Genomic DNA, 19,735 nt, shown 5'->3' with positions numbered 1-19,735 from the left:
GTCTTATGTCGTAGAACAAAACCTGAAACTCGCTTAAGCTTTTGTTAACCACAGACCTTATCTGAGGCATTTTACCAAAATCCCATTCAAAAAACGTATTGACTTTTAGACGAGAGAACCGGAAGTGCTAAAAGCGCTAACGGAGTTCCGGGTTTACTGGCACACTCAATTAGAAATAACACTAAATATACTGTAGTTATGATATGCTGCCAAAGATCTTATCTTAAGGTCGTTTCTTACCCAACAGCTGGTGTCAATATGAATTTGTAAGTCAAAACTCTACACACAGTTTGCATAAAAAGAAAGAAGAGGAAAAATGTAGGAAAAATAAGTTCTTATCTGTTTAACAAACTTTTCCCCTTGTAGTAAAAATGTTTCCACTGCTGTGGAGAGCTCTGTGAAACTGTCATTTGCATCATTGGTTTATACATGTACCCACAGTACATGTTTGTGTGTTTGCATACCATCCTAAAGTGCATACCGTCTTCTCTGTCTAAAGCGTATTGTATGCTGGATGCTGTCATTCATAACTGTGTCAGAGTACATTGTGTGCTTCCATACACAGATGCATTCTCACCATGTGAAATGTAATCAATACCTCCACAACTGTGTGTGAGTTTTCCCTGTAGGCAAAACTAACCCAGTAGCCTGCTTTCACTCATATTACAGCCATATAGTCACCAAGAGACAGATGTGTCCTGCTGTGGGAAGTGGCTCCTTCTTTATTTGACCTGCAGGATTCCTTCAGAATATTCTGTGTTATTGGATACTTGCATTTTAATTACCAACATCTCTTTGAAAGCTGATGAACCTTGTAATGGCTGTGGTTCATATTTCAAAGATAATATACGTTGTTCTTAATAGATCTAGAGATAATGTTGCAATCATGTAATCCATGCAGTACTGTACTGTTCTTGCTTGTGACTTCTGCATGCGTCAAACTGTCGACACACAGCCTAGCTTAGTGGATGGCTTGACACCCCAGCTTGACAGCTGCTAAGCTGCGGACCACAGCAAGGCACTGTTTAAGACCAATAAACTAAGCAGCGGTTGTTTTTAGAGAGATATTGCAACGTTTCCAGCAGTGACTGTGCCACCAAGATCAGGCATTCAATCTTTTTTACCCCAACCATAACCAAGAGAATTTTTGCCTAAACACGACCAAACATTAACCACTGCATTGTTGAAATGTAAAGAAACGTAGAGTTTCAACATGACCACAACAAAATAACATACAAATGTTACATATCCATGGTTTGCAGAAATGTACAATGCAGCCAATTATTCTTGCGATTTGGTTGCTACGTACAATGGTATATATTGTTGCATGAATTAAGTTCAAGAATATCACTGTTCATACTTTTTGACAGCATTCATTCATATCCTTTTATATATGTACCTTTGTGTGAATGTTTATTTTTATCTCTGTCTGTACTGGGTTTGTGTACAGTCTGTGTGCATTGCCTCCTGTTGCAGTGAAACTAGACTGAAAATTCATATTGCATAGATGTATTTGTCTGCCGTCATTCTTTTCATTTGACTTTTATATTTCCCCCCTCTGTTCATGTGTCCTCCCCTCTTGTAAAAAATTCATCGTCTACATTTTTCAATCACACGTACTGAGACTCAGTTATTCATGGTGTCGCTTTTTCTGTCAAGCCCACTGAACTCAAGATAGCAGCAGAAATAATAGTGCAGATATCAGACTTTTCAATCGCTCTCTCTCGCTTTCTCGCTCACTGACTTGCTCACTCACACTCTATCTGACCCCCTCCTCTCACCGCCTACATTATCATGATAGTGAATTTCACAAAGTTGCGAAGTAAGTGCTTACATGTTGTCAGATCTTAGACTCAGTAACAGATGTTAGTTTCTAACCTCCAACCCTGTATAATCATAGATAATTATTGCATATAAAATTTAAATTGTGTTTGGTTATCAATTATGCCAGAAATTATAAGTCATTTAAAAGATAAAATCTGTGACTGTGGCACTGTCCAGTAGTCTGATTGGTCAGGGAGCAGGAGCTCTAAAGGAATTCAGTAGGCTGGAGAATCAACTATAACAATACTGAACACCCGAGGTCAGCGAAACAAAGGACACATGGCAGAACAGCTGGCCGAATGGTCTGAAATGAAATGTACCTGTCACATGTGCACTTTAAGTGCGGCAATGCATAAATGCATGTTTGTACCGCACGTGAATCTGGGCATGCATTTGGACTTTCAAGCACTCGGCCTAAATAAGCAGTGGGTTGGTAGAGTCCCTGCCTCGTTTATTTCTTGTAAGCTTCCTCAGCTCTCCTCTCCCTGTATCAGTCTCTGCCCCCACCCTCTTTCTCTCTGTCATTCGTCTTGCTGCATTGCGAACCTCAGCAGCTGGTTGAGAATCCCCACAGAGCTGTTTCAGCTGAACTCTGCTACACGCACATTTGTTAGGTTTTTTTTTTTATTACTACTGTGTGTGTGAATGCTCTTAAGGGTGTCCGTGTGTTTGCTTTAGCCCTGTGTCCATTCATCTATGAGGAGTATAGTACAGATTTCTCAACCACCATCTCTCTCTCTGACACCTACCCTCATCACTTTAACACTACGCCTCTCTTCACTCCTTTATACACCATTATAGAAAGTAACGCAATAATGTCTTCTCCTCTCTGAATAGCATTAACATAACTGTGTTCACACTTTGTGAAAGCACGTAGTGAAAACCAGGCCCTTGGTCCATAACTGTGTGTGTTGCCGTCTGAATGAGGCAGGTAGACATGAATAGAATTGTAAATGGCTTCTTTGAAAAGGGGGAAAGGGGCCAACCCTCTAACAAATTGCACATAAACAAATAGCCACAGGCCATTGGCTGAGCCACTGCCAACATCTTTTAAAAGTGAAGAAGAAAGAACAGGAGGGAGAGAGAGAGAGAAAGGAGACCGTAGGAAGGGCGAATTCCTTTCCACATAATTAGGTTTTATTTGGCTCCCTCCAATTGGATCATATCTCTTTCCTCCTCTTCATCTTTCTCACCACCTTTCCCTCCTCTTCTCATTACTTCATCAGTGTAAGAGTACTCACATGTAGCAACAGGACTCAAGCATCTATGGCTCTCTGACACATACTCTATGAGACATGGAGATTAGCCAGCATGCAGAGTATTAGTCATAAAATTAATACTGAAATGTCAACAGGCGGAAGAGAGGGACAAATAGCAAGAAGGTAAGAAGTTCACTGACATTTCCTCGTAATTTTAGAAGGATTAAGTTTTGGCCCAGCTTCCATCAGGTCCTGCCAGGGGCTACTGACGGAGTCTAGTTACTGGAACAAGACATGAACTGGTGAAACCTGAGCTAACACCATACAAACAAAAGTCTTAAAACAGACATTCATATACCCAAAATTGTGAGATTTTATAATCATTACAATGATAAAATTTAAAGACATATGAATCTATATATAAACAGCAATGAGGGCAAATAATAATACAAGAACTGCACAAAAATAGCATACAGATGAAAAAGACCACAATACACAAACTATCATCCTTCTCTTTTTATTTCAAATAGCACAGAGAGCAGAGGGGGATTTGTTTTGTTGGCAGTAGAGTGTGTGATTTATGTTTCCACAGCATGGGGAGCAGGTCCTTCAAATAAGTAGGACAACAGAAATATGGGAGGCAGGGATGTCCTCAGATGACAATATGAGAGAGCGGATAATAATAGTAGCTTGATCAGTCAAGCAATAATGCAGCAATATAGCAAATATATCTTAGAAATGATTCACAGTGAAATATAATCTTGTTTGTGATCAGTTCTTTATCGTGTGTAAACAAACAGAACAAAGTGAACAAACAAAGAGATTCAGTCCGATCAGATGGCACATGGCATCCCCACCCAAAAAGCTCACCTATCTTACACTTTCCCATACCTATGTAGAAGCACAAGTATTGCATGTGAGATTTAGATTGCTACTGGAAATCTTTATAGAAATGAGACCATATCCTCCGCCTGTATTGCTTTGTGCACCCCAGATGAAACCAGGTCATCCCATTGTCTTTATGAAAAATGTATGGCTTCACACCGACGCAGATACACTGGTCGTTAAAAAATGGTTCTATCTACCAGCACTCTGACTGCTGTTGTATCATGGTGATGTCCATATGGACCTCATTTCAGTTGTGTCCCATTAGGGGTGTAAAGTTACTTGAAATTATGATCATGTAGTGTTAGAGCCTGTCTATAGTCAACTCCAGCCACATTCACCTTTTCACTTGGCTAACAAGATGTAGACAGTCTTTAAGGCAAGATGAATTTTGAATGCAAAATAGCTCCACTAGGGACAGACACCATCAAACAGCAGTAACACACATGATAATAGAAGAAGCTTGGTCTCTTCAGTTGTGACTCCCAAGTTGTTTTTTGTTACTCTGATAGAGTCTGGTCACTGTTTAACTAGAATAGGAGCAATTTTGAAAATACAGTGAGGGGTAAAGTAAAGAGTGGCAGCTGAAAGAATGATTGAAATGCCCTGCAGAGCTGAGATAAGACTAACAACAACAACAAAAAAAAGGTAAACATTACGGAGAGCCCAACCGCAGAATATTTCCTTACTTTTATTTAAAACCTCTGGTGTCTCTTTGAGGGATAGATTTAACGCTTAATTATTTAGAAATGTAGTAGAAATAGCAAAGCTGAAAATTGTTTCTTTTAAAAAAAAAATACCATAGCAAAATAGTTAAAGGGGGGTTGGTGCAAAGGGAATTTAGAGTTTCCATTCATCAGCATGTCAATTTAAAAAAAGTATCAATGTTGTTTATTTATCAGCTTCACTGATGACTAAATAATAGTAATTACCTTTTTTAAATGAAGACTTGGATTTTTGGCACATGTCTCTGTCACATCAGTACAACATATTATCTTTCTAATGTTAACTTCTCAGAAACCATGAAAAATGACCACTTTGAATTTTTGAAAGGATTTCATGAAATATATGAAGATTTTCTCCACTTAAAATGATATGATCCAACAAATAAAACACAAACATGTAGGTCTCTTAGATTGGATTAACCAGAGATTTTACCCATCAATACCTATAGCCCTTTTTACACAGAGACCCGTACTGAAGGGCTGCTACAAGGCTGCCGCCTTTGCATGTTTGCACAGATCCAAAAAAAAAGCAGCATCGTGCCGCCCTAGTGTGGGATTTTTAGATAGCAGGCCAGCTTCCTGCAAGCAAAAGAGGTGTGATGGGTGTGACATCTAACACAACAGTGTCTACATCTAGTGTATTAAATAACATGTTGACAGTGCTTTCTATCAAAACAATAGCAACAACATACCAACAACAGCTATTTACTGTCCCTGTTACTGTATGATCTCCTGATCACCCCCTCTGCTTAGAGTTTAAGGAGCTCCCGGACCTCATTGTCTCCCCAATTTGTGGACGTTTTTGGATGCCATTCTTCTGCCTTGAGTTAGCTGCTAACTGCTGCGAGCTGCTTTTTAAAAGTCCTGGTGCTGGGTCAAAACTTTACACTTGTCCTGTCTATAGTCCTGTCCTGACAGCTGTCCCTTTTACACAGAAGTTGACTCTGCGCTGTTACTACCTCTGCTGCCGGCTTAAAGGCAAGATTACTCTGTCCCCCAAATTCTAGTATGATAAATTCAGTTCTTGTTTTGTCTGACCAGCAGTCCCAAACCCAAAGATATTCCGTTTGATAACACAACCAACAAATATGTACACTGGAAAACCTGGAACCAGAGTATTTTTGGCATTATTGCTTTAAATTTTATTTTAACATATGATCCATTGAAATAGTTTCTGATTCATCCTCTAATTGATTAATGGACAAATTGCAGATACAGGTAGTTTTTGAACTCATAGACAGTTTGAGCTGTGAGAAATGGATAAACAAGTGCCTCTAGCTGCTGCTTTGCCATCACCTCCCTCCCTTTCTCTAATGCTTCCGCGCCCCTTTTCTCCATCTTCATTGTGACTAACCAGTACGTCTTTTCTTTTTGACCCATCTTGAGGAATCTGCTGCATCACTGAAGACAAACTGTTTCAGTTTAAGTGACAACAATCACCTCCCTCCCCCCTCCACAGCCCACACAGGCACTGGCCTCTTCCCCAGCAGAGACAGACACAGAGGCAGGCAGGGCTTGATATGCAAATATAGCCTGAGTAGGCGGCAGCCGAGAGCAGAGTGTGCAGCAATGTGAGGACTCTCACAGGCCCCGCCCACAGAAGCCAGTTGCTAAGCAACCACCCGCAAGGGGGAGGGAGGGGGGAGGAGGGGCCATGAATTCAACAACTGTTGCCTGATCTGAGCTCTCACTGTGTGAATGCAAGTCAGCCGGCGAACCAGTCAGCGAGAGAGGGAAAGTGTGTGAGTGTGTGAGGTGCAGAGTCTGTGCTTGTGTCTGTGTGTGTTTGTGTGTGTGAGTGTGTGTGTTACAGAGAGAGAGAGAGGCAGTCTCTGTCGGTGTAAGAGAAGCCAGGCAGCCGGTGCAGTGTTTTAAAGTGAACGATACATCCTGCTCCGCTCCTCTGCCTCTCTTTGGACTATACCACTAACAGGGACTCACCCTTTGGACTATCCCGACGCTTCCTCCTCCTCTTGCCTTTGAAGGGAACACCTGTGTGTGCCGTGTTTGTGTTTGTGTGTGAGCCAAGACAACGGACTTAGCCCCGGTGATCAGGGAACAGTGGATGACTTCAGTTGATGAGGGTTTTGCTGGTGGAAAGACGGGGACTGCTGACCATGGACTCCCCTCACTAGTAAACGGGGTAAGCAACCAGACTGCACCCAACCAGCTGGAAAATGGGGGTGATGAAAGATCACTTGACAGAATGAGAACAAAACAGAAAAGGGATTCAACAGAGAGATGAGAGGGTTTGGTGAAAGAAAGGCAGAAACATGAAGGCAGCACAGATAGTTTATGTTAAGGGGGGGTGGCTGGCCTGTTAAAGGGGGGGCCAGTGCAGAGTCCATTGTCCCCCAGTTTGTGTTTGAATGTGTGTGTTGCATGCAGTTGACCCTGCCTCACAGCTTCCCTGTCTCTGTTGCTCAGCTGTCGGTGTCTGTGTCATCATGCTACACAGTCCTGTCTCTTCTGTTCGCTCTCTTCTCATCACTGTCTGCTCTGCACTATCCCTGTCTAACATTTTCTGTTCCTGCCTCAGTCACTGGTGGCTCTGATGCGGTTCAACATCTCTCTGATGGTAATGGGATTAATTGGAAAGCGGGTGGCTGCAAGGATAGGAAATGACAGAGAGTGAACGAGATCAAAAGAAGTGTGCAGGGAACAGGACAGATATAGCATGGCCGGATACAGATAGATCAGAGAAGATGGAGGTAAATGTGAGAACAACAGGTTTGTTGTTAACAGGTCTAACAGGAATGATATTTGGCACATAAATGTAAGACAGTCTAGTCTGATATGATTCAGGGCTCAGGCTCTGTCTTGTGTATTTAACATCTTTAGTACTAATATTGAGCAGTCTGGAAAACGTCTGGAATAATTGTGCTCTAAAATGTAATTCAAGTTATTCCAGTCTGTTTATTTAGGCTGCAGTTAGGTGGAAAAGGGGAAGTTTACACCATAACAATCACGTTGTGTTTTGAACCAAATACACTGAATGTCTGTGCAGACATTACACCCATAACAGGGCTTAGGAATTAGTGTTTTATTGAAATAAGTTTAATTTACTACTAGGACATCATGATGCAAATAATTTAGAAGTAAAAAATTAAAGTACTGACAGTCAGTTGACAGCGTCTTCATTTAAAACATGTTAGATTTAGATCATCTAGGAAAAAAAAAAGTACACAATGCTCTGTTGACAGTACAACTCTTAGGCCTACTTGTTGTATTTTTTGTACTTTCCCAGATCCTTTTGTTCCTCCAAAAATAGAAAGACAAGGTGAGATTTATTTTTATTGTGGGGATTTCAATAGCAACACATGACGTCAGACTCTGTAGTCGTTTCGAATGCTCCTGGTCTGTGACTGGACATTACATAATGAGATTTACTCTTCTTCAGCCAAGCAGGAAATTCTCTGTTGATTGTCCAGAGACAGGGGAGTTTTATTTTCCACTAAAATAATTGTCCTTATCGTTATATAGTTAAACATTGGTGCTGTTTACAGTAATTAGATTTTGTTTCCTTAAACAAGATTGACAGACTTCAGCCAAATGTCTTTGACAGTGCACAGGGAGTACACCAGGACTAGAATAACTAGATTAACATGCAGCACTGAGCTGTACTGCATGAATGGAGGCTAATCTGCAGGAGTTAGAACAGTCACAGCCCTTTATGATTTCTGTCATACTTTGTTATACATCGATACTGAGAGAGAAGAAAGAATAATCTCTAGACAAAGCAAAGAATTTTATCAACACAAATGCATTTGTGTTTTCTTAGAGTTAATGCTCTGCAGTTTTAAAGCCATATATTGCCTCTGAGCTTCTTGTGCTTGCCGTTTTCCTTTGAGAAAACGTTTAAATTAGTTATTTCTAGCACAAAACACGAAATGTGAACTCTAAAATGACATGCAACAGCTGAAGAGAAGCAGACTCCTGACCACCTGCTGAGGGTCTGCCACTTGCAACACACTGACGTGCTCTGTTCAACTAGAGGGCTGACAAGCAGTCCTTTAGGAGAAAGACAAAGCACTTTGTTAAAGAAAGACTTTCTTTTCTTTTTCACTGGGCATGAGTTTCATGACACAGAAAGGACAATCAACACGCTAGACTCAACACACTTTGAGACGTGGCACTTGAACAATAAATGAGACTGAGACTTGACAAGTGTTTGCTACATATGAGTCAGTGTTGTGCCTTTCCTTGAAAATGAATCAAAAAAATCAAAAGGGAGACATGATTGAACCATCCTAAATGCTGAATCAGAGGACCTAACGCAATAAAACAAAAAAATCAGCCAAAAAATTATAACTGATTAATTTTTTTAGGGCAATTATATGGCAAAACTCTAAGCTTCTAAAATGTCTCGTTTTGCTGCTTTCTCAGTTTTATATCCTTTTAGATTAATGATATAAATTGAGTTTTAGACTGCTGGTTGGACAAACAAGAAATCTGATGATATTACTTGATGCTCTGGGAGATAGTGAGGGACATTTGTCACTGTTTTTGAATGACAACAATCATTAGATGCAGCCCCTGGTGAACAACAATGCTGTTGTAGGGCTAAAAGCAAAACACTCACATGACTTTGGTTTGACTTCTGTGGGTGAATGCCGACTTCCTTCCTTTTGATGTGAAGCCGCAGCGTGTTTTGTTCAAACATACTGTAAGTAGCTGTCAAACACTTAGGAGTTGAGAACAGGTGGTTGGCACGTAGAGAGCAAATGGATTAATAAACCCCCACACACCTGCCAACTTGGTGTGACAGCTTCCCTTAATTACTCTTCAATATGTCAGTGAAGCTGTTTGGCCTACATTTGGATTTTTGGAACATGTGCCCACAAAAGCATTTAGTTTCCTTTTTACTTTCTAGTTAAGTCTCTCTCAAGGATTGGTAACTGATGTGCACAGGGGTGAGAAAGTACAACATATCTCTTCTTTGTTTTAACTTCTGGAGAGGTTTTATTCCAGTATCACATATCCAGTCTGTCTGTTCACACCTGACAACAGAATGCATCTTCACATGCATCCCAACTGGGGCTGGACCCGTACATTTGAATATTCGTTCGTTGGGTAGGTGTTCGATTTTCAATTTAGGGATTTGAATGTCTGGATTTTTTATCTTTTTTTCTTTTTCAAATCTTTGTTGGCGCTATGCCATTTTTGTGCTTCTTTTTCACAAGGATTTGTCACGGGGTAATCACTGAATTCTGTACATATTATCTGTACATTTCCCACAGAATTACAGTCTGTTTGTGATGGTGGGGAGGCAGCAACAGCTGATCCCCGCCCGACATTCAGCTGTTGCTGTAGTTCGATGCAGCGCTGAGTCTGCGGAACTGCTCTCCTGCTGACAAATGGTCAGTCTAAAATCTGCCCTGTTTGTATGAGCTTGAGCTTGATTCTGTTGTCAAACCTGTTAATAACTGTTGGATAATGTTAGTTGTGCAATGCTAACAGTTAGCCCTGTCACTGTGTGTATGCAAGGGGACTCTCGCCAGTTGTCTCCAGTGTGCAGCTCACACTCCTGCAGCAGTATTCTCATGATAAACAGAGAGAGTGAGAATGGGGCAAGAAGGGGCTGAGCTAAGGTAATAGATAAATAGAAAAGTCATGTTCAGCTGTCCCTGGCCCCGAAAGCTTTGAATATTTGCTTTTCATGATTACTGAAACTCCGGAGCCCAAAAATGGTATTTAGGAAAGCCCTAGCCTCGAGTGATGATTTGTGATTGGATCTCACTTCCCTGCTCTACATGCAAATAAACATGTACATAATTTCTGTTTGCTAAGACCAATTGGGTTGTTGTTTTTAAACACAGAGGCAGCAATGCACTTCCCATGCCTAGTCTGCTGGAAATGGAAAGAATAAGTTTGCAAAAACCTGGCGTATGGGCAAAATCAAAACAGTACAGAAGGGTTCTATTTCTGCAAGCCAAAACATGCAAGAAGTTTTGCACACTTGAGTTGGTGTTCCTTCAATGTGGCCCAGAACACTTTTGCGTACTCACTGCTGAAAAAATGTGGCCATATGTGTCCCAGACCATCCCTGAATATGGTCTGAACAATCTGATCGTAAGACGCATTGAGGACGCACGGGGTGCATTCACACCTGTATTCAGAGCTGTCCACTTTTTATGTGATCGTGCAAGATGCCATGTAACACACATGGTGTAAATAGTGCCGCCCACACTTGCACATGAACTGCATTGACTGAATGTTGTGCTTTGCGTGCAGCTTTGTAATTCACAAGTAATTGAACTAAATTGTGTTGTCATGTTCTCAGGGATTTTTCTTTGTAATCAAAGACGAGCTTCACCCACTGATTCACACACACAAACAGCATAATAGAACCGTTTAATCACTTGTACTAAAGGGATGTATTTCAAGTTCTCCTTGTTTAACGGGCCTACTGTATACACACACACACACACACACACACATACACACACACAAACGTTTGGAAGCAAACTAACGATCTTGGCTGACAGCACTCTTTTAGTCATCACTAGCCTCAACTGTCACCACTACATGGTTTTAACCCTTTACTCTAAATCTTAACTCTAAATCCAAATTTTTAACTTAAAATTCCCCCTGATGAAGTCAGGAGAAGCCAAAATAAACTCTTGGCTTTCTACTTTTAAAGGGCATTTTCTTTTCATTCAGTAGATGCAGACATACAACAGAAAACACAGGCACACACTGTCTCACCTGGTGGGGTTTCTTGCGTGTATCTAACTGGGTTTCATTGAGTATACCTCCACACAGTCTCCAGTGTACGGCTCCAGTCCCTCCCTACATTGTCCTTTGTCCACGCAACATTCCTGGTAATCCAAGCAGCTGCCGGTTAGAACTAGGTGGAAACAAATGTGTGTGAGTTTGTGATTGAAACCTGTGCGGAGTGGTAATGTTTTCATTCATGTGTAGTTGTTCGTGTTAAAGCCCCAGTGTTATGTTACTTACAGTTATGACTGAAAGATGAATGACCAGGAAGAAAGACAGGCTTTATTTAAAAGTCCTCACAATTTGGAGTCTCAGGTGTTTTTTTTGTGTGTGTGTGTGTGTGTGTGTGTGTGTGTGTGTGTGTCTCATTTACTGAAAGTTTCACACAGTGTTGACTTAACAAAATGGTCGTGAAATATGAGTCATCATTACTTCCCCTTTTAGTACTGTGTGAGTGTGTGGATGTGTAGGAAGAGTGTTGCTTATACCTTATGAGCTGAATAATACAGACATGCAGGCCGACATGCACACACACACACGCTATCACAGAGTTTTGTAAAAGTGGTACGGGAGTAATCAAAATAGGTTTGGATTTGATCATCACTTAATAACTAAAGACTATTTAAAGGTAATACCTTTCCATTAGGGTTTACAACTGACTGTTATTTTCATTATAGATTTGTCTGTTGATTGTTTTTTCAAGTAATTGCGTATTTGTTTAAGAAATGTCAAAAAATAACCCCAGAATATTCAGTTTAATATCAGTGATAAAGAATAGCAGCAATTCCCCACATTTGAGAAGCAGGAACCAGCAAATGTTTGGCACTTCCACTTGACAGATTGCTCAAATTACTGACTAATCAAATAATTGACGAATCATTTCTGCCTCCTTTGTACATGTTTGCGAATTAGAATATCATTTTAAGGTTCTGTAAAGCCTCTTATGTCCCTCCTGTCCCAGAGCCTCTTGTTACCCACTGGTGGGATCTGAGGCTCGGAATGACAGAAGCACCCACCACCAACACAGTCAAAACGCTGGATATCAAAGCAAAGGCATTAAACACTTTATAGGTGAATGTTTCTGTGGTGGCAGCACTTGAGGAGCTCAGGGCTTCGAAGAATGGGGAGAAAAAGAGTAAGAGAGGATGAAATGAACAAAGAAAGAGAGAGACGTAAAGCCTCTGCAGAGAAACGCCTCTCATCTCTGAGCTCGCACTGACAAACACAAGTGGAGAGACTGCTGTTCTTTCCCTTCTGCCCTTCTCTCGGCTTCACTCTTTTCTCTCCTTCTGATCCATCGTCTATATACCCCCTTTCTCAATCTGTCCCTCACTCTCCTGCTCATCCTCTAGTCGCTGACTCGCACTAAATCAAAGCTTCATCAGCGTGGATCGATCCAGTCAATGTCAGTTCATGCATCTGCTCATCCAGTCCCTCCCCACACTGGTGTAGCACTCCATCTCTGTTTTGTCTTCTCTTTTGCACAACACTTGTTTTGTGTGATTGTGCAGCAACAAGATGGTTACCACCCTACTAGTTATACAACAAATGGGCAACAGGAACAACACATTTTAAAGCCCTATAAGCTGCATTATTCCTTTAATCTACTTTTGCTCAAATGACAAACCACAAAAATGTTCCTTAGATATTTTCAGAGGGTGGTCCTCCCCAATAGAGATCACAGCTCGCTTGAAGACTTATAAGACTGATGTGTCTCTGAAAAGGCAAGAAGCTTAAACTTTTAAAATGCAGAACATTTTAAAGGGATACAACAATGTGGGTAGTTCTCCCACATCTCCGTGCTCATTGCATCATCCGGTGGATTTTTTTCTGGCTCTAGGGCTGTTGCCACAAATTATACTTCGGCATTTTCATGTGCCAGCCACTACAGAGTAGAAGCAGATCGAAAGAGAGAACCATCCCTCTTTCTCTCTCTCTCTGAGACCAAACTGATCAAACTGTATAACTAAGCAGTGCTGAACTAATATAAACTAATATTCCGTTACTGTATTGCCTATTTCTCACCAAAAATGTCTCCAGAAACATATTTTTAGTGCACTGTTTAGCCGTTATACAAGAAGATGAACAGGAAGTGGGTGCCATACTGTTTCCAGTATTGTAAAAATGGAGGCTGAAAAAACTTAAACGGTAAAGCTAAGCATTGCCGATCAAATGTAAACCAAGATTTTGTTACTGCGTCACCTATGTCTTGCCTCCAATGTTTTCAGAAGCATATTTTAGTTTAACTGTTTAGCTTTAACTGTAATTGTAGATCATTTGTTACCAACCGGCTGCCATATTGTTTCCTGTGTCAAAACAGACAAGCTGGCATTTCGTGCTCAACAGGCAGGAGCATTTATTGGTCCGGTGCCGCATGGTGCATTCTAGTAGTTGTAGGTTTTCAACCTCTTGAGCAAAAGCAATCCAACAGCCCTTTTTCTCTGTTTTCCCTGGTCAGTTGGCACCAATTTCAGAAGTATATGCATCTGTTTTCTGCATAGACAGCCCAGTGTTATGAAAAGACCATCTTTCCAGCTACTTCTGTAACTGATAAACCACCAAACAGATCAACTTGCATCAAGAATTCTCTCGGTTCCTATTTCTTTTATTGATATGTACGGTATTAGCTGCTGTCTCCTCAGCTCCTTTGGTCATTTAGATGTTGCCAGGGTAAAGACAAAAACAACTTAAAAGTTCATGGTAAACGAGCGAAACTAAATTAGACACTCGTGGGAACCTCCCTGTGCTGGCAGCATCTTTAGCTGAGAAAATAAGATATTCAGGTTGTACCAGTCGTGCCCAGTCATGGTCTGCTAAGTTTAAAGCCATCCCTCTTTTTACATGTAGATCAATAAGGCTGTGAAATGCATCGTCATCCACGTAATTCTTCACTGTGCCAGGAGGGCAGATTAATGATTTGTTCAGCACTAAACTGGTATTGACTCTCAGCACTCAGCATAGACTAAAGGGGTGTGAGGAGAGGTGGATCGAGAGTCTGTCTTTTTAATGACAACAACAACACCGCTGCTGCTGTTGTTGTTGTCCAACATGATAAAGAGCTAGAGTCTTTGATGACTTTGAGATTGAACAGTAACCTCAAATTAATTGGCATTTCAGTAAGTAATTACTCTGCCTGTCACTCTCTATGGGAGTTTTTGTACGTGTGCGTGCGTGAACGTTGATTACAAGGATACACTGTTACTGCATGATAGAACATCGATTAGCTACTGAAAACAGGAGTTAGTCTTGTCAAAAATACTTGGCCAGTAAAGTTGAACCTGGTTTTAACTGTGAAAAGACAAGATGTCAGAGTGAAGACAATGAAGACAATTACAATAAAAGAAACAGAATAAACTTGTACATTTTCTCAAAATTTTTAGAAGGTGATTTCTTTTATTTTTTTCCTCCAAATTGAACAACAAGATTTACCCATTCCCTCTAGAACAGGGGTGTCAGACTCATAGTTCATGGGCCACATACAGCCCAATTTGATCTCAAATGGGCTGGACCAGTAACACCATTGTATAATAACCTTTGAATAACACCTCCAAATTGTTCCCCTTCCTTCATTGATATAATGATAATATAATAGTATAATAATGTTATTGTAACCTTTTAAAGAGCAGTGAACTTTTACTTCTTAATAATATTCAGACATTGGACGTAGAATATGAAAAAAAGGTTAACACCTAAAAAGTATATATGAGTATAAAGTACCTTGAGACAAAAAATACAGGTTATGCCTCCTGGGACGACTAGACAAGGTTAAGGAACACTGCAGTTACCTCCATAATCCAGCCAGTATGCTGCTGGATAGCAGGTTAATTAATGTGTATGAGGAGATTTTTAGAAATTGGTGATAATATTTGGCAGCAGTTGAGCGCTGCTGCTAAATGAGTAAGTGGAAACATTGCTACTCTAAGTATTCATTGTTTTTACAGAGAACGGTACTCTGGTCAGGGTGGAAAAGCCTCTGAAGCAGCATTTTACATCACTGTTTGAGTTGCTGCACCCTTTGGCAGACAAATTCTGGCCCACGGGCCTTATGTTTGACACCCTTGCTCTCATGTACACATAGTACATGATGCATTCAGTTTCCGAAGAACGATGATTCAGTGTCACTGAACTTCCTAACAATAACCTTTACTGTTTGCCCACCAGTGAAACATATGTCCATGAGGAATTTGCATCCTGAATTTGGGTGGCTAAATGATTTGACTAAAGGTCACGTCAGAGGAAATGAGATTGCAAGTGAATATGGGAAGACTTTGAAATAAACTTTCCAGTGCATCTCTGAATGCAGCATTCACCTCCCACTCACCTGTTTGTTCCAAATCTGTCTCTTGCATAAACACACACAAGAAAATATTGTATGTTTGCCTCCCTAGCAACTAGCACTGTAGCAGTAATTAAAATACAATAACAATTTTCAATACTGTAATCTTTCACAGTGTTGCTCAACAACGGTAACATGACAAATACATTACTCAACGTTTTGAGTTTCAGGACTGTGTCAACATGGTGAGATTGATATTCATCATTCATGTTACATAAACATTCATCTATGCACTGCTGAAAAACTAATGTCACCGCCAAGCTCAACCGAAACGTAATTAGGAGATCAAATTATTTTCCATTACTTAAAAAAGATTTCTAAATTTGAGGCATGTGTTGCACAGATTTAATAGTAGTGCTTTAAGTTGTCTTTTTAAGTTGGTTCCAGTGTCTCCGGCCTTTTCTCTGCTCTTCCATCTGTCTCTTTTATTTCTCTCCACTTGACACGTAGTAGTGTCTCTCTGAATCTCTTGAGCTTCCCGTAGAGGAGTAACAAGTGTCCCTGCTCTTTATTTCTATCCCTCTATCTCTTCTCTCCTCACTTATGTTTCTATTGCAGCTGCAGTGGATGTAAATAATACATTTTTCTCCGAGAGCCTGGCTGTGTTAGAGCATCCTCCTTACTCTGTGTCGTACATAACTATTCATGCTGCACAACTGTTGCACAAAATCTGTAGCTGGAAAATCTGGGCTAACCGTCTTTGTGTCGGCACTGAAGGTGTCTGACCTGTATTTTCCCAGAGAGAGTTTGTAGAGGGCACATGCTTATTCAGCCACACCTGACATCTAATAAATCTGTCACATGTGGGTAATTCAGTGCTGAATGAAGATGTGTAAAAGCTCATCTTCAAACCTAGCACCTGGACAGGGCTCTGCTAAGAGGGTAGCTAGACAGAAAGAGCATACACTAACATGCTGTCTACACATACACATTGTCTTTAAATATATATATATATATATATATATATATATATATATATATATATATATATGTATATGTATAAAGACACATTACCAGACTTAGATAGACCACAAACACACAGCAACAGTCTGTTCAGTCAGCCTGAATTTCTTATCTCAGGAAAGGAGACAGGATTTTTCTTTTGTCTTCTTCATCTTTTTCTTCTCTGACATTAGCCTCACCTGGGAGAACGGGAAGAAAAGCAGAAAAGATTCAATGTCTGTATTTTAACTAGGTCAGACCCTGCAGCAACAGACTTGGAGAGATCAGAAATCTTCTTCCTATTTTATTTAAGAATGTGGGGGGAAAAACCCATGTACAGCAGCATGCATGCTGTGCAGAGCAATGCTATGAAGCCGCAGAGTTCTTACATCTGGTCTGTCATAGACATGAATGTTGTTCAAAGTACAACACAGTGTAAGTTCTCCTAATTCAGTAAAGTTTTGTTGTGCATTTGGACCAAATAGAATTATTCATCCTTATATTTGGTATACATGTTGACTACAGGGCATCATATCACATATCTTTAAAAATGCTAGTGATATGTGAAAATATTCACTTGCAAAACATAGTTAAAAATAGATTTTGGTGTAGTACATCAGGTGTACTACCAAATACTGAAAGGTTTTAGACACTCATAGATTAATTCATCTGATGAAACTTGCTGGTAAATAGTCAATAACACTGCTGATTTGGCTCAAGCAAACATTTAAAGGTGATAAAAATTTCCTCTTTGGCAAAAGGGTGATTTGAAGGCATGTCAGGCTTCAGGCTGAGCCACTGCGATTAAAAGCACAGTATATCTTTGCATCCGGGGTTCAAAGCCACTGGCAGGTCGGACACTGTTTGGCAGGCCCGCTGTGTTTGTACTCTGGGGAATCAAGGAACTCAAAACGGTCTGTAGGCTCGTGTTTTGGCAGTTACAGCCCCGAGGCTTTTCTGGAGCAGGCAGGTACAGAGAAATGCTTACTGTAAACACACGCACACACACACACACACACAGCTCCTCTGTCAATCATCCCTTTTTACTATTCTCATCAGAGTGACTGGCAGAGTGCAAAATGGGATGTTACTGTCCATCAGTGTCTTTGCCTGAAACAACAGCTGTCAGACCAGATTTAATTGGCAGCCTAAATGATGGCACACTTTGCTCCCAAACATGATACGTGAGTGACTGCTCAATGTCTATCATCTCTGAACACTTGTGTGTTCGCCTCAACAGAGGAAAATGAAGCTCTTTTAAATATTTTTGAAATGACAATTAAATACAATCTCTACTAGGTTGATTGTATTAGTGTAATGGAGGTACACTATATGGTATGAATAACTATATAGATATAATTATTACTGATTTTTTATCACTCTATTAGGTAGAAATTTCCTGTTAATGTAAATTTATTGCATAAGCAGAATATCTCTCCTCTTCAGCCCATATTGAGGGCTCGGTTCTTTTTTTTATTGACTCGCTCTTCTAACATTATTTTTAGTTTATATTACATGAGCTAGCATTACATATGGAAAAACACCTCCTCTGCTCTCTTCCTCAAAACAAGCGCAACAGGTGTCGAGCCTCCCTGCTGTGTCTGCTTGTTCAGTTTTTTCAAATTATTGTGGTGGCGTACAGAGGGGGCCTGCCGGTTTCCTCACCTCACACTGTTTCTTTTTTCTGCTGCAGGGAAATAAGGAGACTGGTCTAAGGAATGCTAAAGAGACCTTTATCCCTGGTTTTATTCTCTGTGACTCAGCTTCAGACCCCATGGTGGCTCTTTGTAACAGCACAGAGCCTCAGTTTATGAGTTCAGTGGGCACTTTTTAATTTAGTTGTGCACAAGCATGAAGGTTCCGGTTGGGTTGGGTATGGGATAGGGATGTAAGCAAATATGAATACATTATTTAGACATGAACAGATAATCCCGTTTGGATATTGCAGTGTTTTATTATAATAATATTTGTGATTTACAGACCATCTCTAGAGTAAAACGGCCAAGACAACTTTTTGTCAATTGCCTTTTTTCATAGACACTTAAAACCAACTTTATTTTCATCATAACTGCTTACACAACCTCTTTTTATGATTAAGTGATATGGCCCAATAAAGGTATTATGGCCCCTTTCTCTAATTATTTGTGTTTTTATTAATTTAGTCATTTTCTTTTTCATTAGCGTTCTCATTTTTTATGCGACGCGTAAGGCCATCTTTGCATTTCTCTGGACCTCCTCCCATCATGTAAACAACTTCCAGTCTTTAAGGAAAAATCAAGCAATATGTAATTTTGATTTGTGTTTTCTCACTGTTACAGACTCTTAAACGTTCCATTTCTTTCTCTAAAATTTCTCACCACTCCCTTACAAGTTACACAAGTCATTTAAGACTTACTTTTTTTAAGATAATGATCAAATTCAAATCATGTTGTATTATTTGATTTTTTTAGGTACATTGCTCAAGTATTGGTATTTTGTATACTTTGTTATACATACCACATACTTAATATATCACACGAGATGGAGTGCCAGTATTCAGTAAAACAGCACAACCTATGATGACAACCTATCTGATATTGTTTTAATATAACGGTTCTAAAAGTGCCTTTTATTAGTTAATAGAAAAACGTGACAACGGATTATGATTTATTTGTTTATTTATACTTTATTTAGCTCAGCCAACACGAATAGCATCACAATTAGATTGGGACTGGGCTGTTGCCAAGCAACACATAAACATTTCCTGCACAAAAACTTAATGTTCTATGTAGGTTTACATGTTACCACAGGCCAGCTACTTTGTATAAGGTACAGTTATCTGTATGTTTCCATTTATTTTGCAACCAGTGAAATAAGCTTTGGTGGCATGTGGGTTAACAGCTGAATCAGACAGGGCATTGCGACATCGGCTGACATGAGCACACCTGGAGGTTTGCAGTGAAGTATCCAGGCTTCTTTCCTTCCCTTCGTCCTCTTCTTACATCCATTCATAATTTAACTCGAGTGTTATTTGTGGAATTAAGTTCCTCTCCGTGGTGAAAAGTTTGTTGCGATGACCATTAATGTAGCCTAATTGTCAGTTAAAGTAATTAATGGTTTAGAAC

The 19,735-nt window shown here is 40.1% G+C and overlaps 1 protein-coding gene across 3 annotated transcripts in view; it reads left to right on the top strand.

The window, feature by feature from the left end:
• rab11fip4b (RAB11 family interacting protein 4 (class II) b) overlaps window positions 1–19,735 on the top strand; it is a 59,093-nt gene that overhangs the window by 19,301 nt on the left and 20,057 nt on the right. For 2 of the 3 annotated variants that reach the window (XM_050044425.1, XM_050044424.1), the window contains exon 1: window positions 6,319–6,776. The exons of the other annotated variant lie outside the window; for it this stretch is intronic. In XM_050044425.1, coding sequence (XP_049900382.1) covers window positions 6,699–6,776 — 78 coding nt within the window. In that variant the 5' untranslated portion in view covers window positions 6,319–6,698. Of the gene's footprint in view, window positions 1–6,318; window positions 6,777–19,735 lie in introns of those variants that run through there. 3 annotated transcript variants of the gene reach the window in all.

Source organism: Epinephelus moara, chromosome 5 (assembly GCF_006386435.1).
Source record: "Epinephelus moara isolate mb chromosome 5, YSFRI_EMoa_1.0, whole genome shotgun sequence".
In the NCBI taxonomy this organism is placed as follows: domain Eukaryota; kingdom Metazoa; phylum Chordata; class Actinopteri; order Perciformes; family Serranidae; genus Epinephelus; species Epinephelus moara.
The sequence above is the reverse complement of the archived record's forward strand: the minus strand, read 5'-3'. Positions and strand labels throughout refer to the sequence as shown.